At 40.2% G+C, this 22,361-nt stretch overlaps 1 protein-coding gene across 1 annotated transcript in view; it reads right to left on the bottom strand.

Annotated features, from left to right (window-relative positions):
• The window catches only part of SPATA17 (spermatogenesis associated 17), a gene marked incomplete at its 5' end in the record, with an annotated part of 72,160 nt that overhangs the window by 16,286 nt on the left and 33,513 nt on the right, over positions 1–22,361 (bottom strand). Inside the window, 3 exon segments of the mRNA XM_082217759.1 lie at positions 7,595–7,727; positions 15,132–15,280; positions 20,112–20,309. Coding sequence (XP_082073885.1) covers positions 7,595–7,727; positions 15,132–15,280; positions 20,112–20,309 — 480 coding nt within the window.

Raw genomic sequence — 22,361 nt, 5'->3', positions numbered from 1 at the left:
TTGTTGGCACCTGTTCTTTTTGTATATCGCTTTTATATTGCATCTTGCTACTTCTGTAAGCTGTAAATTACAAATCCTTCATTCACTGACAATCACATATTTGAAGCTATTAGATCAAATTAATTTTAGCACAGTGCACTTTTCGTAGCATTCAAAGAAATAGTGACGTATATCTCTCTACCTACAACAAGCACAACTGCATAGTAGTTCATGGGCAGCTACCCTGGGGCAAAACTGGCTGGAGACCATCGCTAGAAGGATAGGTCAAAGCTTTGCTGGCTAAAACCGCATTTTCCCCCTAAGCCACTATAGGTTTTCTTCTTTCTCGCTAACTTGTATCCGGATTGTTCACAGAAGACAACAAGCTTTAGCACATTTTGGTGCAACCAACAGCACCCAAAACAAATCTGAATAACTTTGGGAAGAGGTGAGAAAGAGCTTGCCATCTCTCTCTTTTGGGAGGTCTCCAAAAAAAAATCTTGTTTGTTAACAGAGCATCAGTCTTGTTAACTAACTATACATAAACTCTGCTATCCTCTAATCTCAGTAAAGAATTGTGTGGAAAATCTGCAGACTCTTTGACTTAACTTAGCAGTTATTAAAAGGTAGATTTTCTTCCCCTGCTGAAACAAGCTATTTGCCTGATTAAACATAGAAGATAGGTAACACAAGACATTTATCATGCAACAGACGAACGACACAGGATTGCTAGTTAGAAAGTTTAATAAGAGCCATCTAATTTTTCTCTTCAGACTATATTTATTCTTCAAAGTCCAATAACATTATCAAAGCATGGCATTTTCCCACTGAGAAATTATAGAACTAAAAATAAGGTTTTATAAAATATAGAACTAGTTGCTTGACAATCCCTATTCAAATACATTAGAAAGTGCTGACAGTGTCTTTTCTTATGCAAATAATTTCAATGAATGGCTCAAAAATTTTTTAGTCACTACTTGAAATCATTCCTTCTGAATTATTTTCTCTGAGCCACCTTCAAAGGAGTATTGTTACATGGTTCTTGTTGCCCGTTCACACAGGCAGGAATCCAAAGGTGCCGCTGCACATGTGAAAGGCACTTCTGCTTTTATCGGCATGTGTGTACTTATTTTATTTCAGAATGAATAATTGCCCTATGTTCAAGGTTTCCCCAAGCAGTGTAATAAAATGTGTATGATGTTTGTTGATTCTCCCTTGCAGCTTTATAAATCCACTGTGCCACATCCCATTCCAATACAAAGGGTCTCCCAACCCTCTTGAAATGCTTTTCAGTGGCTCAGGGAACAATAATTGTAGAATTGTAGAGTTGGAAGAGACCCTGAGTATCATCTAGTCCAACCCCCTGCAATGCAGGCATATGCAGCTCTCCTATACGAGGATTTAACCTACAACCACCTGTTTCTGTGATTTTTCCAACTCTACAGTATCTTTTCTGAAGTGAGGTGACAAAAACTGTACACAGTATTCAAAATGCAGTTGCACCACCGATTTGTATAACAGCATTATGACACTGGCAGTTTGATTTTCCATTTCTTTCCCAATGATCCCTAAAATGGCAGCTGCATTCTTCACAGCTGATGCACACTGGGTCTGAAACTTTATCAGACCAGCCACCATGACCCCAAGGTTTTGTTCCTTCTAAGTGACCACCAGGTTAGGCCCCATGAGCATATGTGTGAAACTGAGATTCCACCCTGCATCACTTTATACTTGTTTATACTGAATTGCATCTGCCATTTTACCACCCAATGTCTCAGTTTGGAAAAGTCCCTTTGGATCTCTTCACAATCCCTTTTTAACAACCCTGAACAGTTAAGGGCCATCTGCAAACTTGGCCATGTCACTCCTCACTCTAAATTGCTTATGAACAAGTTGAAACACACAGGTCCCAATACCGATCCTTGGGGAACTTCCATTTCTGCAGCCCTCCATTGGGAGAATTGTCCATTTATCCCTGCTCTCTATTTCCCATTACTTAACCAGGTCCTAATCCACAGAGGATCATTAAAAACAATTAAACACTGATAGAATTAAAACTATACACATACACACACACACACACACGCATAAACAATCTACTAAAACCATCCAAATAATTACAATAAAAACAGCATGGCACCAGTCCTTTCATTAAAAGCAGTTAGTTCCCAAAGCCTGTTGAGACAGGACTTACCCTCACAGAAGCCATGCTGGTTCTGCTTCAGCCAGGCTTGTTCTTCTATATGCTTGGCGGTTTTATCTTTATAATATTTTCCGCCAGTTTCCCCAAGACATTAGGAAAACAGATAAATGTTATTTTAGTTTGGCACTGACAATACAAAGGTAAAATGTCTTTGCCATTATCAATGGAATTGCACCGGTTGTGCATAGCTAAATGTTTTTCTTTTCAGCCTATGCAAGGAACTTGGTATCTGATTAATGCAACTGGCAACTCAGAAGAGGTTTCCCCTTTCTTGATACCTAATTAATTGCCAATATTAATGAAATGAAACCATTTTAAACAAACAGCTAGACTGGCTGTTTTGCAGCATGCTTGGATCATCAATTCACATATACAGACTTCTTCCTGAAATTGCAGTAGGATGGACTGTTGAGCTTGAAAAGCATATTTTATCCCAATCAGTGTGCAAAAGTAAAATTATCCATAACTAAGCCATGTTTCTCTGCCGTACAGTTTAGCTGTAATGATCCCCACACACTGCACTCACACATCAATTATGATAATCATAATCACGGTCGTTAAGCTGAATGTTCATTATTATCAGGATGCTGGTGACAGCAGATTCAATCATCGGGTGCAATGGGCAGGCAGTCACAGTCCCACCCAAGTTTCTGCAGACAGCGTTGTGCCACATTAAGCCTATGATGTGTTCCACATCCCACTCCATTTCAAAAGCTGCAGACGGTAAAGGTCAACTTTATGTTCTATGCAATATGCTTAGGTTCTCTAAATCAATTCTTTGGAGTACTGGCTATTTTTATGCTTTGTAGATAATAAAATTCTATTTAGGGCCAAATATGCATGCGCTAATAAGGAAAGAGGCACGCATCTGTGTTGTAAGTCACCTATAATAAGGCAAACAGCAGAAAGCTCTACAAAGAATGCCACTTCCTTGTCTGCAAAAACAAGGACATACCAAAAATTACTGCCATTAAAAGCCAGATGTCTTAAAACGCATACAAAAACTAATTCCACTTCAGATTAAAGGCTGTAGGCTATAATTTCTGCTTCAGTGAATATTGAGAGAGTGCAAGTGTTCTGACAACTGAAAGATTAGTTAGTATATCTGATCGCTTGTCTGTCCAGTTTCATAGGATCTATCAGTGTTGATTAAATTCATGGCGGTTTCTGGTGGTTTCTGAATCCTGAAACTTCGCAGCTGTAAGGGCAGTATTAGTCATTTGGAAGCTTTGAACCAAGGAAAATACTTTCGTCAAGTGTAACGTCTGAACAAAGCACATTATTTTACCTTAAATCTTTCAGATATATAGATATATAAAGTTGTTGGTTTATCTAAGTTTTAAGTTGATTTATATATTTTAGTAATTTACTGTGTAATAATTCTGCTAGTGCCTCGGAAATATGAATATATGATCTTTGCCAGTGGTCTGCTACCAACTTCGCTGCATGGGCACAGCAGTACTATGCCCCTCCATCTGAACTATGCCAAAATAGGCAACAAATACTGAACCTAGAACTGCCACCACCTTAGCAGCAACCACTAGTATGGTCGTACTGCTAGCTGCTCTCTGCATGTGCACCACGTGCTCAACTGGTGATAAGAGAAATAAAAACCTCCGTTGCCTCCATTTTGAAAGACATTGTGGCTCTATGTTCATTTTGGTTCAATAGACAAAGTTGTGAACATGGATTTGGTAGATCATTTCAATCCTAAATCAGACCTGTGACTCAGGCCCACGTCCTACTTTAATTTAAAATTTCTGCTTGGGTTCACAAAGAAACTCACAATGCTATATAAAAAAAAATTGAAAAAGAAATATAAAGCTGTAGCTTTTAACTTAATCACAATTTCCCATTATGTCAGAACCACAGGTCTGGGGAACTTTTGGCCTATCAGATGTTGCCCATCCTCCCTAGCCACTGACCACGCTTGCTGGAGCTGATGGGAGTTGTAGTTCAGCAACATCCAGAGGGCCAAAGGTTCCCTGCTCCTGGGTTAAACAAACCACAGTTCTCCGAGTCTGGACAAAATGGGGAACCACAGCTAGCTTAAGCGCAAAAGTGGCTTTCAATTTTCTCATTGTAGGTGGAAATAAGGGAGAGGGGGGAGTACAAGTCTCAGCATGGCAGGAAACCATGGTATCTGTTACGTCTGAACTGAACCAAAGTGTGCTCAATCTCTTCTTAGGCTACAATTATTGTGTTGGTTCTCAAATTATGGTTTGACACTGTAGGAATGAGTCCTGCGTCTGTGTGTGCGCATGCCCCTTTCCTCTCTCCTGGTCCCACAAGCTCCTCTTCAATTAGTTATTTCCTAATATGATCAAAAAAAGGGACCCGGGTGGCGCTGTGGGTTAAACCACAGAGCCTAGGACTTGCTGATCAGAAGGTCGGCGGTTCAAATCCCCGCGACAGGGTGAGCTCCCGTTGCTCAGTCCCAGCTCCTGCCAACCTAGCAGTTCGAAAGCACGTCAAAGTGCAAGTAGATAAATAGGTACCGCTCCAGTGGGAAGGTAAACGGTGTTTCCGGGCGCTGCTCTGGTTCGCTAGAAGTGGCTTAGTCATGCTGGCCACATGACCCGGAAGCTGTACGCCGGCTCCCTTGGCCAATAAAGCAAGATGAGTGCCGCAACCCCAGAGTCGGTCACGACTGGACCTAATCATCGGGGTCCCTTTACCTTTACCTAATATGATCAAAGCATAGTTTGCTTTTATGTCAAACTGACAAAACATGGGTTACACATGCCCTCCAAACCAAGACTGCAAAACAGCTTCAGCTTCAAACCATGTTAGTTTGGAGGGCAAGTACAAAACAGTTTTACCAGGGAAACATCAAACTATGGTTTGTTCAAGCCAAATTACAACTGAAGTACAGCATATGCATGGTGGGGAGGGAGCGCCTAACCGCTGCTCTTTCCTAAAGCATCAAACCATGATTTAGCATGGCATCTGAATGAAGCCACTATCAATTAGGTAACAAAAGCTGCAGTTCAGTTCACATTAAGGTTGCTTAAATCACATTGATTTCTATGGGATTTGATCTGCAGAACTGGAGCCCAAATACGTATTTTGCTGCTATAGACTAATGGAGCTATGAACTAGAGTGGGTCAAAAGGTCAGTATCTTGGGCAGCAATTATTTGAATTTTATCATCTGACACTGTAAACTGTTAGCGTATCTAGTAGGCTGTAATCCCCACCTCAGGATGCTACAGACAAAATCATGTGCCAAGGTAGCAGAACCCAAGTGTGCAGAGCAATTTCTATGTCGTCTCTTTTAACTTGAGTCTACAGGGAGCTTACATAAAATCAGAATTTTTTTGCTTCCCCAAACTGACAAGAACTCAGAAAAGCAGCCGAGAAGCAATTGTTCAATTGTTTTCTTTCCATTTCATGCTTTGTGACTGATGATCTATATTAGTTCCGTTTTTAAACTTTTGACATCTTATCCCATATTGAATTCCTTCCACTGAACAGCTATTTATACAATGTTAAAAGTTTTGAGAAACATCGAGGCCTGTAGCAGGAAATTCTGAAATGAGATTTTAGCAAATCAGACAATTCTGGAAATGTCTGAAAACAGCAATACATTTACAGTCATGTTTAGTCAGGAAAGAGAAAGTAACAGACAAACTATTTTCTTCTCTTGTTGTTATTGAAATATTCCACCATTATTTTCTCCTTCTTTGCAATACAAACAGGGTTGGGAGGAAAGGTCACCCTATTTTATGTGATCCTCACAGGGAAAGGAAGCAAATTTAGGTTGCATCAATAGGAGTACAGCATCTAGATCAAGGGAAGTAATAGTGCCACTGTATTCTGCTCTGGTCAGACCTCACCTGGAGTACTGTGTCCAGTTCTGGGCACCACAATTCAAGAAGGACACTGACAAACTGGAACGTGTCCGGAGGAGGGCAACCAAAATGGTCAAAGGCCTGGAAACGATGCCTTATGAGGAACGGCTAAGGGAGCTGGGCATGTTTAGCCTGGAGAATAGGAGGTTAAGGGGTGATATGATAGCCATGTTCAAATATATAAAAGGATGTCACATAGAGGAGGGAGAAAGGTTGTTTTCTGCTGCTCCAGAGAAGCGGACACGGAGCAATGGATCCAAACTACAAGAAAGAAGATTCCACCTAAACATTAGAAAGAACTTCCTGACAGTAAGAGCTGTTCGACAGTGGAATTTGCTGCCAAGGAGTGTGGTAGAGTCTCCTTCTTTGGGAGGTCTTTAAGCAGAGGCTTGACAACCATATGTCAGGAGTGCTCTGATGGTGTTTCCTGCTTGGCAGGGGGTTGGACTCGATGGCCCTTGTGGTCTCTTCCAACTCTATGATTCTATGATTCTATAGGTCCCCAAACAGAGGTGTGAGTTGACCATTTTTTCAGGTGTGTGTGTTGAACTTTGCTGCCATTTGAGGAGGTGGGTTCTTCTAACCATGAATGTAATCAAGAACAACACACAAAAAACCCCTAATATCTCCACCTCTTCTTCCTTGCTCACCTCGGCCAGAAAGAAACACAACCATAATTCTCCTCTTCATCTGACCCCCAACTTCTTGTCGACTTAATCACACTGATCCTTTATATAATAGTATGGCAACGTTACCAACAACTGTGGTTGCCCTATGCCTGTTTGCTTTAATGTATTAACAAAATATGTTTGAAACTCTTAATAGAAATACAAAAACACACAACAAAAACCAGGGTAACTTTGTTGCATATAATTGGGGGAACTGGACTTTTATGCAGTAATCACTTATGCTGTGTGTGCATGCATTGAGGTCCTTCTTTTGCTAGACTTCCCTGTTCATTTCAATGCAGTGAAAGGTTAATCCTTTTGGTACAATCTCAAGAATGGTGCAAAGCATTGAGCACCCTCATCTTTGAATGCTCATCAGTGCAGAAAAGGGAAACTACCAGTCTTACAAAATTGCAGCCCTAAGAATAATACTTTTTAAAATACATTATTGGTAAGTGAAAGTTTTAATTTCATTATGCCAAAACAGCATAAGTGTGTTTGTGTGTGTGTGTGTGTTGTGATGTTCTTAATTACTGTGTACAATTGCTGCACTTATTATGTTCCTTATTGCCTTAAGGAGTAGTAGTGTAATTTTTAAGCATCAGATTTCAATAATTAGGGCAAGATTTCTTTAGCTTCATATTTACCTGATTTTTTAAAAAGTAAAAGCTTATTTTTAACAATATCCATTTTTTCTTTTTCTTCGATATACAGCAGAGGAGTTTCAGTTCATATTTTACTCTCATGAAAGCTCTGTATAGTTTCCCAATTCAGTGAGCTTTTATGTCATTTCAGTAGAAATTGATTTAGTGGAGTGGATCTGATTGATTTTGATATTTTTAAGAAGTCTACAAAGCTGTAACTTTGCTTTGGTTTCCCAACATAACTCACCTTATTTGTTATCCATTTCTCTGGGTGTTCTTCCCGGAAGTGTTTGAGCCCGTAACTCGACTGACCATATTTACTTGCTGTTTGGATTGATGGGACATACTTATCAACTCTGTGGCCTGAAAATGGCAAAAACCTGAAAGGTGAAACACATATATGTTTATTTAATATATTTTTTCATTCTACTAGTACAGGTCATATAAATCACAAGGGAACTGTACAATGTGGAAAGCATTTGTTTCAGTGCACAACCATTTTATACAGCCATAGTCTATCATTGCTGTTACATAGTTAATGAATGCCCCCCTTTACTTCTCCCCTATGCCTTTCATTTTGCATAGTTCAGCTGAAAGTAAATTACGCAGGAGCTGCTTTATAAAAACTTCACCATCTCAAAAGAAATGATGGCAGTACAGGCAATGACCGATTTGTGCAGGGATTACACTCCTGACTCCCACGTGTGCCAGTAGAGTGTGCATAAGCCTGCTCTGCCCCACCCCCATTCTGCCCCCTTTTATGACCACTTCCAGGTCACCACTATGTGTCTAATCAGCCATTGCCTGTACAGCCTATTCTGGGGCCAAATGATTCTTCAACAACCGAAAGACAGACCGGCATAAAAATATCACCCTTTGCAAACTCAGGGACAGCTTCAGGTACTTCGTTTTCTAACGCTTCAGACCAACTACTAGAGAGAGCTGATTTGGCTATGCGCCGTGTGCTTCAGTTACTTCTGGTTTGGACTACTGCACTATGCTGGTCCAAGCAGAGACATCACCTTGCCAACAAAGGTCCATATAGTTAAAGCCATGGTTTTCCCAGTAGTGATGTATGGAAGTGAGAGCTGGACCATAAAGAAGGCTGATCGCCGAAGAATTGATGCTTTTGAATTATGGTGCTGGAGGAGACTCTGGAGAGTCCCATGGACTGCAAGAAGATCAAACGTATCCATTCTGAAGGAAATCAGCCCTGAGTGCTCACTGGAAGGACAGATCGTGAACCTGAGGCTCCAAAACTTTGGCCACCTCATGAGAAGAGAAGACTCCCTGGAAAAGACCCTGATGTTGGGAAAGATGGAGGGCACAAGGGGAAGGGGACGACAGAGGACGAGATGGTTGGACAGTGTTCTCGAAGCTACAAACATGAGTCTGACCAAACTGAGGGAGGCAGTGGAAGACAGGAGTGCCTGGCGTGCTCTGGTCCATGGGGTCACGAAGAGTCGGACACGACTAAACAACAACAACAACTATGCTGGTCATGAGCCAGCCCTTGGAAAGTGTTCCCAATTTCAGCTGGTTCAAAATGCTGCTGCTGAAATTCTGATGATGATGATGATTACAGTGGTACCTTGCTTCTCAAATTTAATCTGTTCTGGGAGTCTGTTCAACTCCTGAAACGGTTCAAAATCCAAGGCACGGCTTCCGATTGGCTGCAGAAGCTTCCTGTACTCAATTGGAAACTGTAGAAGCCGCAGAAGACATTTGGTTTCCAAATAATGTTTGCAAACTGGACACATACTTCCAGGTTTGTGGCGTTTGGGAGCTGATTTGTTCAACAACTAAGCCGTTTGGGAACCAAGGTGCCATTGTATTACGAATCCTGCACACTGTTCCTGAGTGCATCAGAGGCAGAATGGAGGTGGGGAGGGTGAGCTGGCTAAGAAGGGATGCAACTCAGTGGCCTTAGGATGCAGAAGGTCACAGGTTCAATCCCTGGCACTGCTGGATAGGACTCCTGCCTGAAACCTTGGAGAGCCAGTCAGTGTAGACAATACTAATCCAAAGCAACAGGCCCCCACACATCTCTCCATTTCCTTCACTAGGAACTAGGTCCTGGTGGGGATTTCTCCCATACCTCATCTATGGGTTCTGGAGACATGAACAGAATTCATTTTGTGGCGCTGTGGGCTAAAGCCTCAGCGCCTAGGGCTTGCCGATCGAAAGGTCGGCGGTTCGAATCCCCGCGGCGGGGTGCGCTCCCGCTGCTCGGTCCCAGCGCCTGCCAACCTAGCAGTTCGAAAGCACCCCCGGGGGCAAGTAGATAAATAGGTACCGCTTACCAGCGGGAAGGCAAACGGCGTTCCGTGTGTGGCTCTGGCTCGCCAGAGCAGCGTTGTCACGCTGGCCACGTGACCCGGAAGTGTCTCCGGACAGCGCTGGCCCCCGGCCAATAGATGTGAGATGGGCGCACAAACCCCAGAGTCTGGCAAGACTGGCCCGTTCGGGCAGGGGTACCTTTACCTTTACCTTTACCAATAAAACATCAGTGGTAAACAATGTAACTACCCCTTGTTTTCAGGTGCGGAGGTGCAGGAAAGTAATTTGACATCAAGAGAAGTTCTTGCTAAGGGGAAAAAGTTGGTTGTTTGCTTATTAGGTGGGGCATCAAATAGGATACCATAATACTGTAGTGAGAATAGGAGCCAACTCCCAGGGGCTGTGGGGGCTTTGGCCCCCACAATAAAATATTTGAGGGGGCAGGGGCCCCACAAAGTTGATGGGCATTTCCATTCAAATGGTATATGTGGGACTGTGTCATGTGATCAATTACGCATTGTGTCATGTGATCGGTTATGCGGGGCAGGGCTTACCTGGGCCTCCAAAATAATTTATTCAAGTTGGCACCCCTGGTAGTAAGAAAGGGTAATAATGGTGCTCCCTGAGAGTAAAGGCATTTATGAAAAAGACTCTGTGGATCATACCCTAAATTATTAGATCACTGTCTGTACCACGAGGCAAAATATTATTGTTCCCAGATATCAGAAGGCTAAATCAAGTTTTCATTCCCCCCATATGCTATACTGAACAGTGTAAAATGAAAAAAGAAGAGGCCCTTTTAAAAAGATAGGAAACATTTATTTTCTTTTTCTTTTTGAAAAGCTTCCAATAGAAAGTTTTTAATTGTTGCGTACTACTTTTTGTGATGCCATCTAAAAAAAACCCTGATTTTCTTATTTTAACTGCTGAATTCTATTTTTAAATCCTTTACTGAAAGGATTTAATATTTCATCAACAGTAAATTATATCAATAAACCTTCCTTGTGGGGAAACAAATTGGTCTTTATTAGCATCTGGCCAGTCAAATTGCCCATAAAGAATTCAAAACCAAGGGCTCTTGAAAATTAACAAAACAAAAGCACAGAAGTAGCAGAGCTTTAAATTATACAAAGCTACAGAAGCATGTATATACTCATGGGGCAGGTGGCTTTCATATAAGACAGATTATAGCACTTCTAGGGCTAATTTGCACATGGGATGGACATCACACACACAAAAAATTAATGTGGCCCCAATGTCCCTGAGTATACATAGGAGTTGCTGGAAGCCGGCTGCTCCACTTACAGTTTTTATCACTTCTGAATTGCATTTTAATAGTACATTTTTCTTTTGTTCAGACATGAAAGAAAATTGGCTCTCTCCAGGGATTGGATGATGACTGAAAGACAAGGCTAGTAGCAAAGGAATTTGCCCATGAATGCATGGAATTTAGGGTAGTCTTAATTCTCAGAACAAGGTGTATGTAAAAATAACTTTCTATAATAAGGAATACATTGTTAAGTGCTGTAAAACATCAAAGACAATATGCCTGATTTATAATAGAAATATATGCAGATTTCTTTGTTTATAGGATTCTTTCATTTGGCATTTATTAGTAGAAATTCTTAATTTTATAACCCAGGAAAGCCTTGCATCTTGATAATAAAAGACATTGAGAATAGCCCCAATTCAAAACACAAATGTTTACAGAAAGTGAAGGATTTCATGATCTAATTATATATTGTGACTTGCATTAAAATATGTAATGAAATGGCTTCCATCTTGGCAGATGTACTAGGGTCTTAATATTGGATTGCCAGAGCAAAATAGCACAGGAACTGTACTTAAACCTTGAGATAAAGTCATTAACCCAAACTAGGCTTTAGACGATCATAAAGAATTCAGACCTTCCTGTAGAAGATTTGTGACTAACCTCAAGTTCTCAAGGTAGGACACAGTAAGCTCCTGTCATTTTAGAAACAAAACTGCTTGAAAATTGCAACACAAAAGAAATAAAATATAAACAAGTCTGGTGATGGTGTACAGCGTCATCTGTGGCCTAGCAGTGTGTTTTGTGGTCATAATAAGATGGACCTCAAGGAAACAAGCTAAGATGGGAAAGTTATAGGGTTCACTTAGTGGCCCTCAAAGAGAGCAGTTCAGTTTTGTGTGAGAGAGCAAGTGAGACTCCAGCATTATACCTCCTGCTCTACCAGGGCTCTCTTTCCAGTGCAAGACTGGAAGACTGAACTTGGTGGATGTACAAGCCAAGGCCTGAGTACCACCAGCTGACCCAAAAAGTCAATTCTTGTCCATCAGGCCCTATAAAGCCAGTCACAAAGCTTGCTGGTTAGTTTGACAACTTGTCTCATTGTGTGAGGATTCTGCCTAACTGTCAGTCCCCTAGTTTGGCCCATGCACCTACTCCTGTCCCTTCTGGGGCTTGATTGATTGCTTGTAACTTGAACCACCACCTGCTTTGGACCGCCTCCCTGCTTCTGACCCACTTGCATTGACAGCCAGCTTCTCCTGGGTCCCAGAACCTAACAGCCCTTCTCACCCTTGGGTCTCCAACATGTTGTTGGACTATAACTCCCATCATTCCTAGCCAGCATGGCCAGTGGACAGGGATGATGGGAGTTGTAGTCCAATGACAGCTGGAGACCCAAGTTAAGAAAGGCTGGTTTAGAAGCTAAGGCCTAGCATTCTGATAAATAATTTCTTTGTCTGGATTAATGACACTCATTTACTGATGGGACCATTGTTCTCACCTGAAGGGTGTTCCTTAGGGGGCATGAGGACAACACCAAGGCCCATCCACTACTGGCCAATATATACATATGTACAATGAATGAGCACATTAACATTCCAGAGTGAAGCATGCACTGTGCAATGTTATGTGTTTTCTCTGCTATTTGGCTTGTATGCCTGTTAGGTTTATTACATGCAGTCATTTGAGTTACCAGGTATTCTTTGACACTTGGCCAGAAAGCAAACTGTCACCCCAAGGGGTAGAAGAATCAAAGATTCTTGCTGAGTACCCTGGTATGGGTTGAAAGTTTTGCGACCAATGCTAGAAGGAACTGCATTGAGCCCTGGAAATCTTTTAAGGAGAGCACAAGGTAAGAGCACATTAATGAAATGGTACTGCATTAGCTGCAGCAGCACATGCAGTAAACTATAAAAAGTGTCTGATTTATGAAAGCATGTATTAAACGTTATTTAATTCCCATCCCTTCCAAGACAACAGGTCTAAGTCAATAGTTGTTTTCAGTCAACTCCCCTGTGCTAGATATAATTTTATGTGTAACAACTGAAGGCTAAAAAAAAGAAAAGAGAAAACGAGTTAGGTTGTGCTTAAAGTGCCTCTCAAGAAGTCATATCTTTAAGAATTATTATTTTAAAACTTTACATAGTCTTACATTGGCTGTATTTCAGTTACAAGGGTTGTATTTGCGCTGCCTGCATTATGTTTTCTGATATAACACTAATAATAATCATTGGGCTGTTTTGGTTTTAATCCCAGTCTGCAGTAGAAGTAAAAGCAGCAGGCAAACGCTAGCCCACTTCTCGTATAAAGCAAAAGTAATGAGACCTCTTCTTTGCGGACACATTCTAGAACTTCTTAATTATATACAGACTTATTATCTATATCCCCAGTGTTATAAAGTACCAGAACTTCATTAGAAAAATTAAGCTGGAAAAATGAAGGCACCACTTTGTAAATTTCCAGTGGAAATTAGCTAGAAGAGGCAGAGGAATACTGGATCAAAAGAGGGTAATCATGCTTAACTGTGCCCTAGAGCACCCGCATGTATAATACGATTTGCACAGTAACTACCTCTCCTATTACTGCTTGTTTGGAGTATTCTGTGTTAATGGGGTTAGCTAATTTAGTATTTTAACTTAAAAAGGCTCTGCTGATTAATAAATGTTGCACACTGTGCTAGTAATTAAAATAAATGGAAGAGTTACAAATAGAAGTTGAATTGTTAAGAAAACATTATCTGAAAATATATGATAATCCCTGTTTATCATAATACAATAATAGTCCAGAAAATATGCAAATTGCTAAAGTTGCAAAGCATCTGACAAACTAGACATAACTTGAAAAAAGTTTTAGATGTGTTAGATTTGCAAGGAATAACATTCAGTGCCTGTTTTCATAACTGCCCATGCTCTTCAAACTTGTAAATGCACATTCCAAACCTCAAACACCCTGACTAAGTGAGGGCAACATATAACCAGAAGCCAGTTTCCATAAATGCATCCTTTGCTGTATTGGGGACAGTGCAGGTAAAGGGGTTCAGTGCATATGATTCCCAGAACTAGATGCATATAGTACCCTATACTGAGTTAGAAGCCACTGGCACAGTGATTTGACAACACTGATTTCCTGTTCTGGAGGGCTGGTGGATGAAATCCAGGTCAAGTGAGCCCCATGGGTAGATTTAGGTTTCCTACACCTTGAAATCAACCGTATTATCAAAAGTGATGGTGTCAATAATATTTTGAGTTGCTGAGCACACACAATAATCTGTATATGGGTAGGCCCCCTATCAAACAATTTCGGCACTGTAAAACCTTTTAATTCTTCCTTTACCATATAGTCATAAAAGAGAGAATGATGCAAAGTTAAATTCCCGCACTTCCAAGCCTGGTACTTTGCCTGCACAGCTCCTGTTTAAGTTCCTAACGCATGTTTATTTCAGTTTAGTAAATGAAACTTGCGTCTTTGCTTGCAAAACTGTTGTTGGAAGTCTTGGCCATCCATACTGACGTGAGTATATGAAGGGTCTATTGAACTCCCTCAGCCCAATCTTATCAGGTAATCTTTATATTCAGAGTTTAGTCTGTTAAAGGAAAACATTCCAGTTTTCAAGTACTTTTCAAATAGGCAAGTTGCCTTGGCCTACAAGTATACCAAGTTTCAATGTTCCAGGTGGTGTGGAATTACCTTAATTATTTCTCAGATGCAGCCACAGTAAGGAAGCTATTATTGAACCATGCTGGGGTGGGGTTGGGCAGGTACAGCCTGCAATGAAAGCTTGCACGTATTTGGTGAAGAAGTACGAAGCAGTGGAGTTCTCTTCTGGCCAGGAGTGTCTGATTTGCTTGACTAAGATCAGGGCTGTTCAGTGGCTTGTCATCTGAAGCGGCTAACCTAACTACTTAAGTGGGATTATTACAGAATAATAGCCCAATCCACAAATCAATCAAGATGAAATGGACTTGGTTTTAAACCGATTTAGCCCCATTGACCTCAACTCAGCTAAACAAGCTTAAATCCAAGTATTTCAGCTTTCCTGGGTGAATAGATCAGGGCCTAAGACATTTGAAAATCTTGGTCCACAAAATATGATGCTTAGATAGACTTATGCTTAATGGTTGCTTTTCAACTTTTCAGAATCAACAGCTTTTTTGAGTCTATCGAGCAACAGTAAAAGATATAAAAAGAAGAGGCACGGTGAAGTGAAAACAGGAGGGGAAAGCAAGCAACTTACACTTCATCATGTACACGGTTTCTCCACTCTTCTTGTTTAATTTTTTCTCTGGCAAGCTCCAGTGAAACGTTTGAAGCTGCCACCTGCACAGATGGTTCCAAAGGCTTATAGCGTTGCTGCAACACTTCAACAGGATCACGAAATGGGCCCTGAAAGGTACAGGAGAAGACATGCGTTCTGCACTGGGGCTGTTCCTCTTTGCTTTGATTTTTATTAGCAGCCTAGCACTGATGTCTCTGCATCTAAGAGTAGACTTGTTTCTCTCTCGAATCTTGGTGAAAAGCTAAATTTAATAGTTTTGGGTCTTTACCTAATTTTGTGATAATTTTCTATAGATTAATAAGTAAGCTTTTATCAGACTGTAATTATATTAATATAATGACACATTTGCTGAGTTATCACAAACAGTGGAAGAAGTGATGAATCATATCTGAACTATACCATTCTAGACTTAGCAGGGGCTTGTATGATTGAATATGCCTCCAAATTATAACAAACACACACAAATATGTGAGGGAGAAGAGCCTTTTCTATGTTAGTTTTCTATGTGGATAAATAAATTGGGTGCTGGGTGGACAGAATTTGCTGTATGATCTGAAGTGCTCCAGACATAGAAATGTTGACAAGCTAACACTATGTTTGTGGGAACCCAGACCATAGATATTTGGCAAGGAAAAATCATCTATCCAGTGTTTTTTAAAAGGGTTACACCACCTCTTGCCTTTAGGTAGTAAGTACGAACGTACCGTAAATATCATTAGCACTGTAACTCAATGCAATTTACAGGCAGCTGACTATTGCTGAGTTGCCAATTACAGCTTGTTTTCCTTTTTACCACTGTTGTTCTAACACTGAAGTAGTGAAACAATCTCACCCAAGAAAAGGAGGTGGGGGGCAACAATCCTAATCATGCCTCTTATTCTGAAGGATCTCTTTCTTTAAATAGGTTATCACTAACAAGCCACAGCTGGAGTTACTGCAAGAACTGAGTGAAGACTGCAGGGCTAATAAAAAGAAATGATTCACGCCTCATTTATGTTCACTTATGTTTTACATTAATAGAAACCAATAATAGGAACCAGTTACCATAAAAGTCACGGACCGTAAATAACACAAATGGCAAATAAGTATCATCTAGTACTTTTCACAGCTGGACAGAAGGATTGCTATATTTGAAAGTTGTTAATGGATTTTTATTGGAACTTTACTTTTTAAAGGCACAGCACCCCAATTGCCAGGTCTCCTGAAAAGAAGGAAGCAAGTGATCATAGCAGTTATTCATTGTGCCAGAACCCCCCTCCTTCACTTCCAGAAGGGTTATGCCAAGAATAAATTTATTTTATTGGGACCACTACAGAGCTTTTAAAGGTGTGAAAAAGAAATTTAAAAGTTTATTAGGTTTCACAGGAGTAATGAGTGTAATCAAGTAATTGACTCAAAATAATGCACATTATTTGCTTATGTTATCTAGAAATTTGCAGTTAAAAACATAAAATGGGGAAAAGAATTAACCATGATCTTATCTAGGTGACGATAGTCCTTAAAGCACAGAATGGGGATTCAGTGTAAACAGGAAAATAGAAAACTTACTTGTTTTCCATTTCAAAGTTCTCACTTACTTCCTACCATCTTGCACCCCTGCTATGTTTTGCTGTTATGGGCACAATCCAACATAGATAAGACCATGCTTTACTGCAGAGGCATTTAAGTGCATGCGGAATTGCATTCTGTCATCAAAATACAGCAATCTCCTTATGAGTCAGGGATCTGATGTGCACGAACCTGTAAGTTCTTTCCCCTTAATATTATGAAAAAGGGAAGCTCTATACACAGAAAAAGAATGCAGAGTGGTCTCCACTGGAATGAATGGGGAAGTCCATGCTTACAGTAGCTTTTGATGTGTAAATGTTGCATACAGTGGCATTCCACTTTAAAGCAATTTGCCTCTACACATGCATTGGATGGAGAGGATAGGATTTTGGGATCATAGATGATAGCATGATGATGTCAACCCTACAGCTGTGAAATCTCACTTTGGGGGTCATTAAAAAAATAAAACAGCTAATATCATAATGCCATTACCCCAAGCTATGATGTAACCATATGTGGAGTGCTGTGTAAAGTTGTGGTTGCCTCACCTCAAAAAAGGTATGGTAAAGGTTCAGAAAAGAGTAACCAAAATTATCAATAAAGTTCTAAATGATTTTTCACGGTGTGGAGAAAGTAGGTAGAGAAAGTTTTTTCTCCACCTCTCATAAAACTACCAATTGGGAACCACTGACCTAGAGGATAAGACAATCAATTGCTACTCACTATTGGTCACTGAATGAACAGGATTTTGGAATATGGTTTGATCCAGAAAGGCTCTGATTATGGTTTGGAGGCCACTTTTGGTAACTCAACCTGCGGCCTAACAACAGTATCTGATTCGTACAACTTCTTGCACACCAGATGAGTGTACTATCCTGAATGTTTCACTGCATTTATGGATGATAATTCAGATGATGCTAGAATCTTACATAGCAGGCCATAAGGGGGAAAGGAGAGATAAAATAAAGCAATGTAGATGTTCTTAATTACCTTTAATAAAGTGACAACTAATTTCATGATCTTTGTTTCCAGCGTTCTATAATTCTAGTTAATTCTGTGATAAAAGTCAGAGATCTGACAGAATATATATCAACAGTATGAATATATGTGTGTGTGTTACACACACACACACACACACACACACACACAGTATTTTCCCATATACTGCCTGAGAAAGCCAATGGATAGTTAAATGTTTAGTCTGAAAATTTGACATGAATACAAACTCTTGTTTTAACACTCTCCTTGAGCACATTTTGGTATCTTAACACTCACATGGGGCCTAATGTGTAAGGTACATAAGTTTAATGTCAAATGCTGCTGTCACCGAGTACTAAGTCACAAGGATGGCTAGCAATTATAAATCCCTCATTGTCACACCACCAGACCACTTTGAGAACAGTGCATTCTGTTGGATTTTCATTCCAGCTGTTTCATCAGCTCAGACCAATGTCCTTTCCCAAACATACACCTCTAAATTGTGTTGTCCAGGGATTTAGCCGTGTGACTCCCATTAACATCAATGAGAGTCGCACAGTTAAATCCATGCACTGTACTTTGAAAATTTACTCCACAGTGTACATCCCAGGGCACTGAAAGGATTAAAGTATTATACAGTAAATTCCCTCTTCAATGTGCAGGGAAATAAGTAGAAGTCTTCTCTTTGTTCTGAAAGGCTTTCTTGTGTAAGTTTCTTTGTCTGTGTCTAAACTGGGGGGGAAATGCTCCAAAGTAGCCTAAACAAGAGAAACTTAGCAAATCAACACGTAGTATAACTGTATTTTGGCAAATTGGAGGCTAGTGGAGATATTCCCATCTACTCTAGGGAAGAGCCTAATTGATTTTAAATGGCCATTAACTGTTATAACCAATTTCAGTGAGTTCAAGTTTGCAGCAGAAAGTAGTTCCAGAAACAATAGGATTTCCACTTTGATTTTAAAATATTAAAGAGATCTTTACACAATATTGGGAGAGATGTACTCCTTAGAAATGTATGTTGCCTGTTCATTCTTCTACCCATGGTAAATTGATCTTTTAGTCAGGGAAATTAACATTGCAACTCAGTTGGATCAGCAGCAAATGACATTCTAAGTGAACATTGTGTGAGTGGGAGGAAATAAAGAAAGATGAAATTGTCATCACTTCTGTTATTTTGATTCTGAGATTGAAAATGGTACTGGGCAAGAACAATTTGAAACACTGATGGGACTCCTTCTAGGTACTGTGAAACCTTCACAGGGCATGCAGAGCTCAGGGCATGAAGGGACTGCTGTATTCTCTTCTGTGCTATGGAATGCCCCACCGAAGAATGTACAGTGGTACCTTGGTTCCCGAATGGCTTGGCTCCTGAACAAATCGGCTCCTGAACACCGCAAACCCGGAAGTGAGTGTTCCAGTTTGCAAATGTTTTTCAGAAGCTGAACATCTGATGCGGCTTCCGATTGAGTGCAGAAAGCTCCTGCAGCCAATCAGAAGCCGTGCCTTGGTTTTCAAACAGTTTCAGGAGTTGAACGGACTCCTGGAATGGATTAAGTTCGAGAACCAAGATTTCACTGTACTCATAGCCATCTCTGTGAGCAGGGACAGGGATAGTCCATTCTCTTCTTGCTTGGGAAAGTTCTGTGGTTTAAGTACATGGAACTTTCTCCCACAATGAAATGAATGTAAAGTTCCATTCCTATTAAGGTTGGTTAAACCAGATCTCCTGAATAAAACAACAATTGCAGCCTGAGAGCTATTATATACAGTGGTATCTTGGGTTAAGAACTTAATTCGTTCTGGAGGTCCATTCTTAACCTGAAACTGTTCTTAACCTGAGGTAGCACTTTAGCTGATGGGGCCTCCTGCTGCCGTGCCGCCGCTGCGTGATTTCTGTTATCAGGTTAGCACAGTCTGTGACCTGAAGCATCTGTAACCTGAAGTGTCTGTAACCCGAGGTACCACTGTACAGGGTATGGTTAACATCTTTCATTTTATGTGGCCATTTAAAACACATGGTCTCTCATAAAGATGGAAACAAAAACCTTTCAGTCATTTCATGAATGTTTGTCCTAGAATAACGGTCAAGAACAATGAAATCAACGAGATTAAACATACAGTGGTACCTCAGGTTACATACGCTTCAGGTTACATAAATTTTAGGTTACAGACTCCACTAACCCAGAAATAGTGCTTCAGGTTAAGAACTTTGCTTCAGGATGAGAATAGAAATCGTGATCCGGTGGTGCGGCAGCAGCAGGAAGCCCCATTAGCTAAAGTGGTGCTTCAGGTTAAGAACAGTTTCAGGTTAAGTACGGACCTCCGGAACGAATTAAGTACTTAACCTGAGGTACCACTGTACTTAACACTCCGTAGCTGTGGCTGTTATTGGGAGTTATTGATACACAATACCTGAGGTTTTTGTCTCCCAATAGGAGGAAGAGCTGGCTCTCGTTGGAAGCCAAACAAATCAGAATAAGTATTCCAGTGGAGATCGACAGCATCCTTCTTGACCTTTTTCTTCTTGGGCCTCAAAGGTTTTGCGTTCCTTAATTCCAATTCCATTGGATCCGGTGATTTCCTGTAGGGCGAGTTGTATATTCCTGCAATCTAAAGACACACCATTTATGTGCATTGTTTCAAAATTTCTCTAGTTTAGATAGCAAACAAAACAATGTATCGTTTAATTTATATTATTTATTATAAATTAGTTATTACATGCTTTCAGAAGACAAGCTCACCAAGAAATCTGAAGATGATGGAAGTATAATACATATTATACATTCTTTTAATATTTCTTTTATTGTTCATATATTGTTGTACACTGCACATTTTACATGATGGTGGTATAGAATTACTATTATAAATAAATAAATCACTTGGGGATTTTGTGTATGTGTATGTAAAGAGTTTTGTTTGATGTTCAAATTTCTTCCTGCAGAGAACCTTTTCCATGTTATTTGCCATAGAACCCCTGTTAAGCTCCTCGAAATGTGTTGCAGATTCAAACCAGACATCCTTGGGTGATATCCAGTGTTAGAATACACCCACTGAAATCGATGGACATAATTGACTCAGGTTTCATTGAGTAAGAGTACTATCCTGAATTTGACTTAGTTGGATATCACTCATTGGTACACCAACTGTTGTATGCTCTGAATTATTGACACGGAACCACAAATATATCCTGAATGCTGGATGCCGTCCCAGGAACTGCATGCACAGCACTGCTTCTGTACATTCAGTTTTCAATACAGCGGGGGATGCTGCTTCCATGTGGTTCTTCATATGGCACTACAAGCACACCCAAAAACCTGCATCTACACATGCCACCTCAATGGGTTAGGAGAGCTGTGGGATGTGTAAGTCATCTAATCAGCACAAAGAAAAATAAAAAAAGGATTGTTGATATGTTGTTCCAAAAGAGCCATTTTAGAACAAGTGTATCGGCCTGTTGAAACAAGATTTATGCAGGTAGCATAATTATCTTTTAAACTGTTAAGCACTGTTGAATAAGAGAAATGAAGAAAGCGTTCGGACTGAGCTGAAGCAGATGTAGAGTCTATGTTTATATTGTTGCATCTGCTGCTGATTTCTGGCTCCTAGGGAAACTTAAGAGTCCAGCTTCTCATAATGTATTAACCTCTTGGGAGTGAGAGGATTGAGTGCTCCTCAATTAGCTGTAATGCATTTTTCATTAGTGTGTCCCACAGGAAAATTCAAACTCTTAGTGTCAAAAAGTTAAGCAAGCTTTTAGTTATCTATATCTATAAATTGCTGTTCAAATGTATAGAAGACTCCTATATGCAGAGAGATAATTGGATGGGAAGATTGGCTGTTTATTGAATGGTAAGGACATAAACTCATTAGCTTTTAATTACGGGGGAAATGCTCCAACTTTTGGATTATTTTGTCTTTTCCTGCCGCTTTTTGAGTCCTATGATATCCTTTTTGTGATTGGCTGACCAGAACTCTATGCTACATTCTAAAAATAGTTGTAGATTTGTATATAGTCACTATAATGCTGGCCGTTTTATTTTCAATCCATTTCCTAATAACCTAGATATAGCAAGGAATTCTTTACCGCTGCCACAAACTGCACTGATGCTTTCATTGAACTGTCTATAATGGCATAAAGTACTTTCTCCTTGGGTTAGTCATTACCAGTTGACACACCATCAATGTATATACTAAATCAGGAGTATTTTGTCTCAATGTGCATCAGTTTGCTTACACTCAACCTAATTTCCCATTTTATTGTCCATTCACAAAGTTTAGAGAAGTCCTTTTGGAGCCCTTCTATATCTTCTTGGGTTTCCACCATCATTTGGCAGTCTTGGGTACCTTATTGTTCACCCTTGACTCCAGATAATGAACTAATAATTTAAACAGTGTCTGTCCCACTACAGATTTTTCTGTTTACTTTGCACCACTTTGGAAAACTGTCTATTTAATCCTAGTCTGTCTATTTAATCTATTTTCTGTTCTTTAACTAACTGCCAATCCATCAAAGTGCTAATCCTCATATATAATGACTGTTAACGTTGCTCAGCAGACTCTGGTTAGTGGCATTGTCAAAAGGTATTTAGAAGACCGAGTAAAAGGGTCAGTTGGACCATTTCTATCGCTAAATGCTAAGTGAAATTCTCAAAGAACTCCAGA

Source organism: Podarcis vaucheri (assembly GCF_965113315.1).
Source record: "Podarcis vaucheri genome assembly, chromosome: 3".
In the NCBI taxonomy this organism is placed as follows: domain Eukaryota; kingdom Metazoa; phylum Chordata; class Lepidosauria; order Squamata; family Lacertidae; genus Podarcis; species Podarcis vaucheri.
Note: the sequence above shows the minus strand (reverse complement) of the source record. Positions and strands in the feature narration are given on the sequence as shown.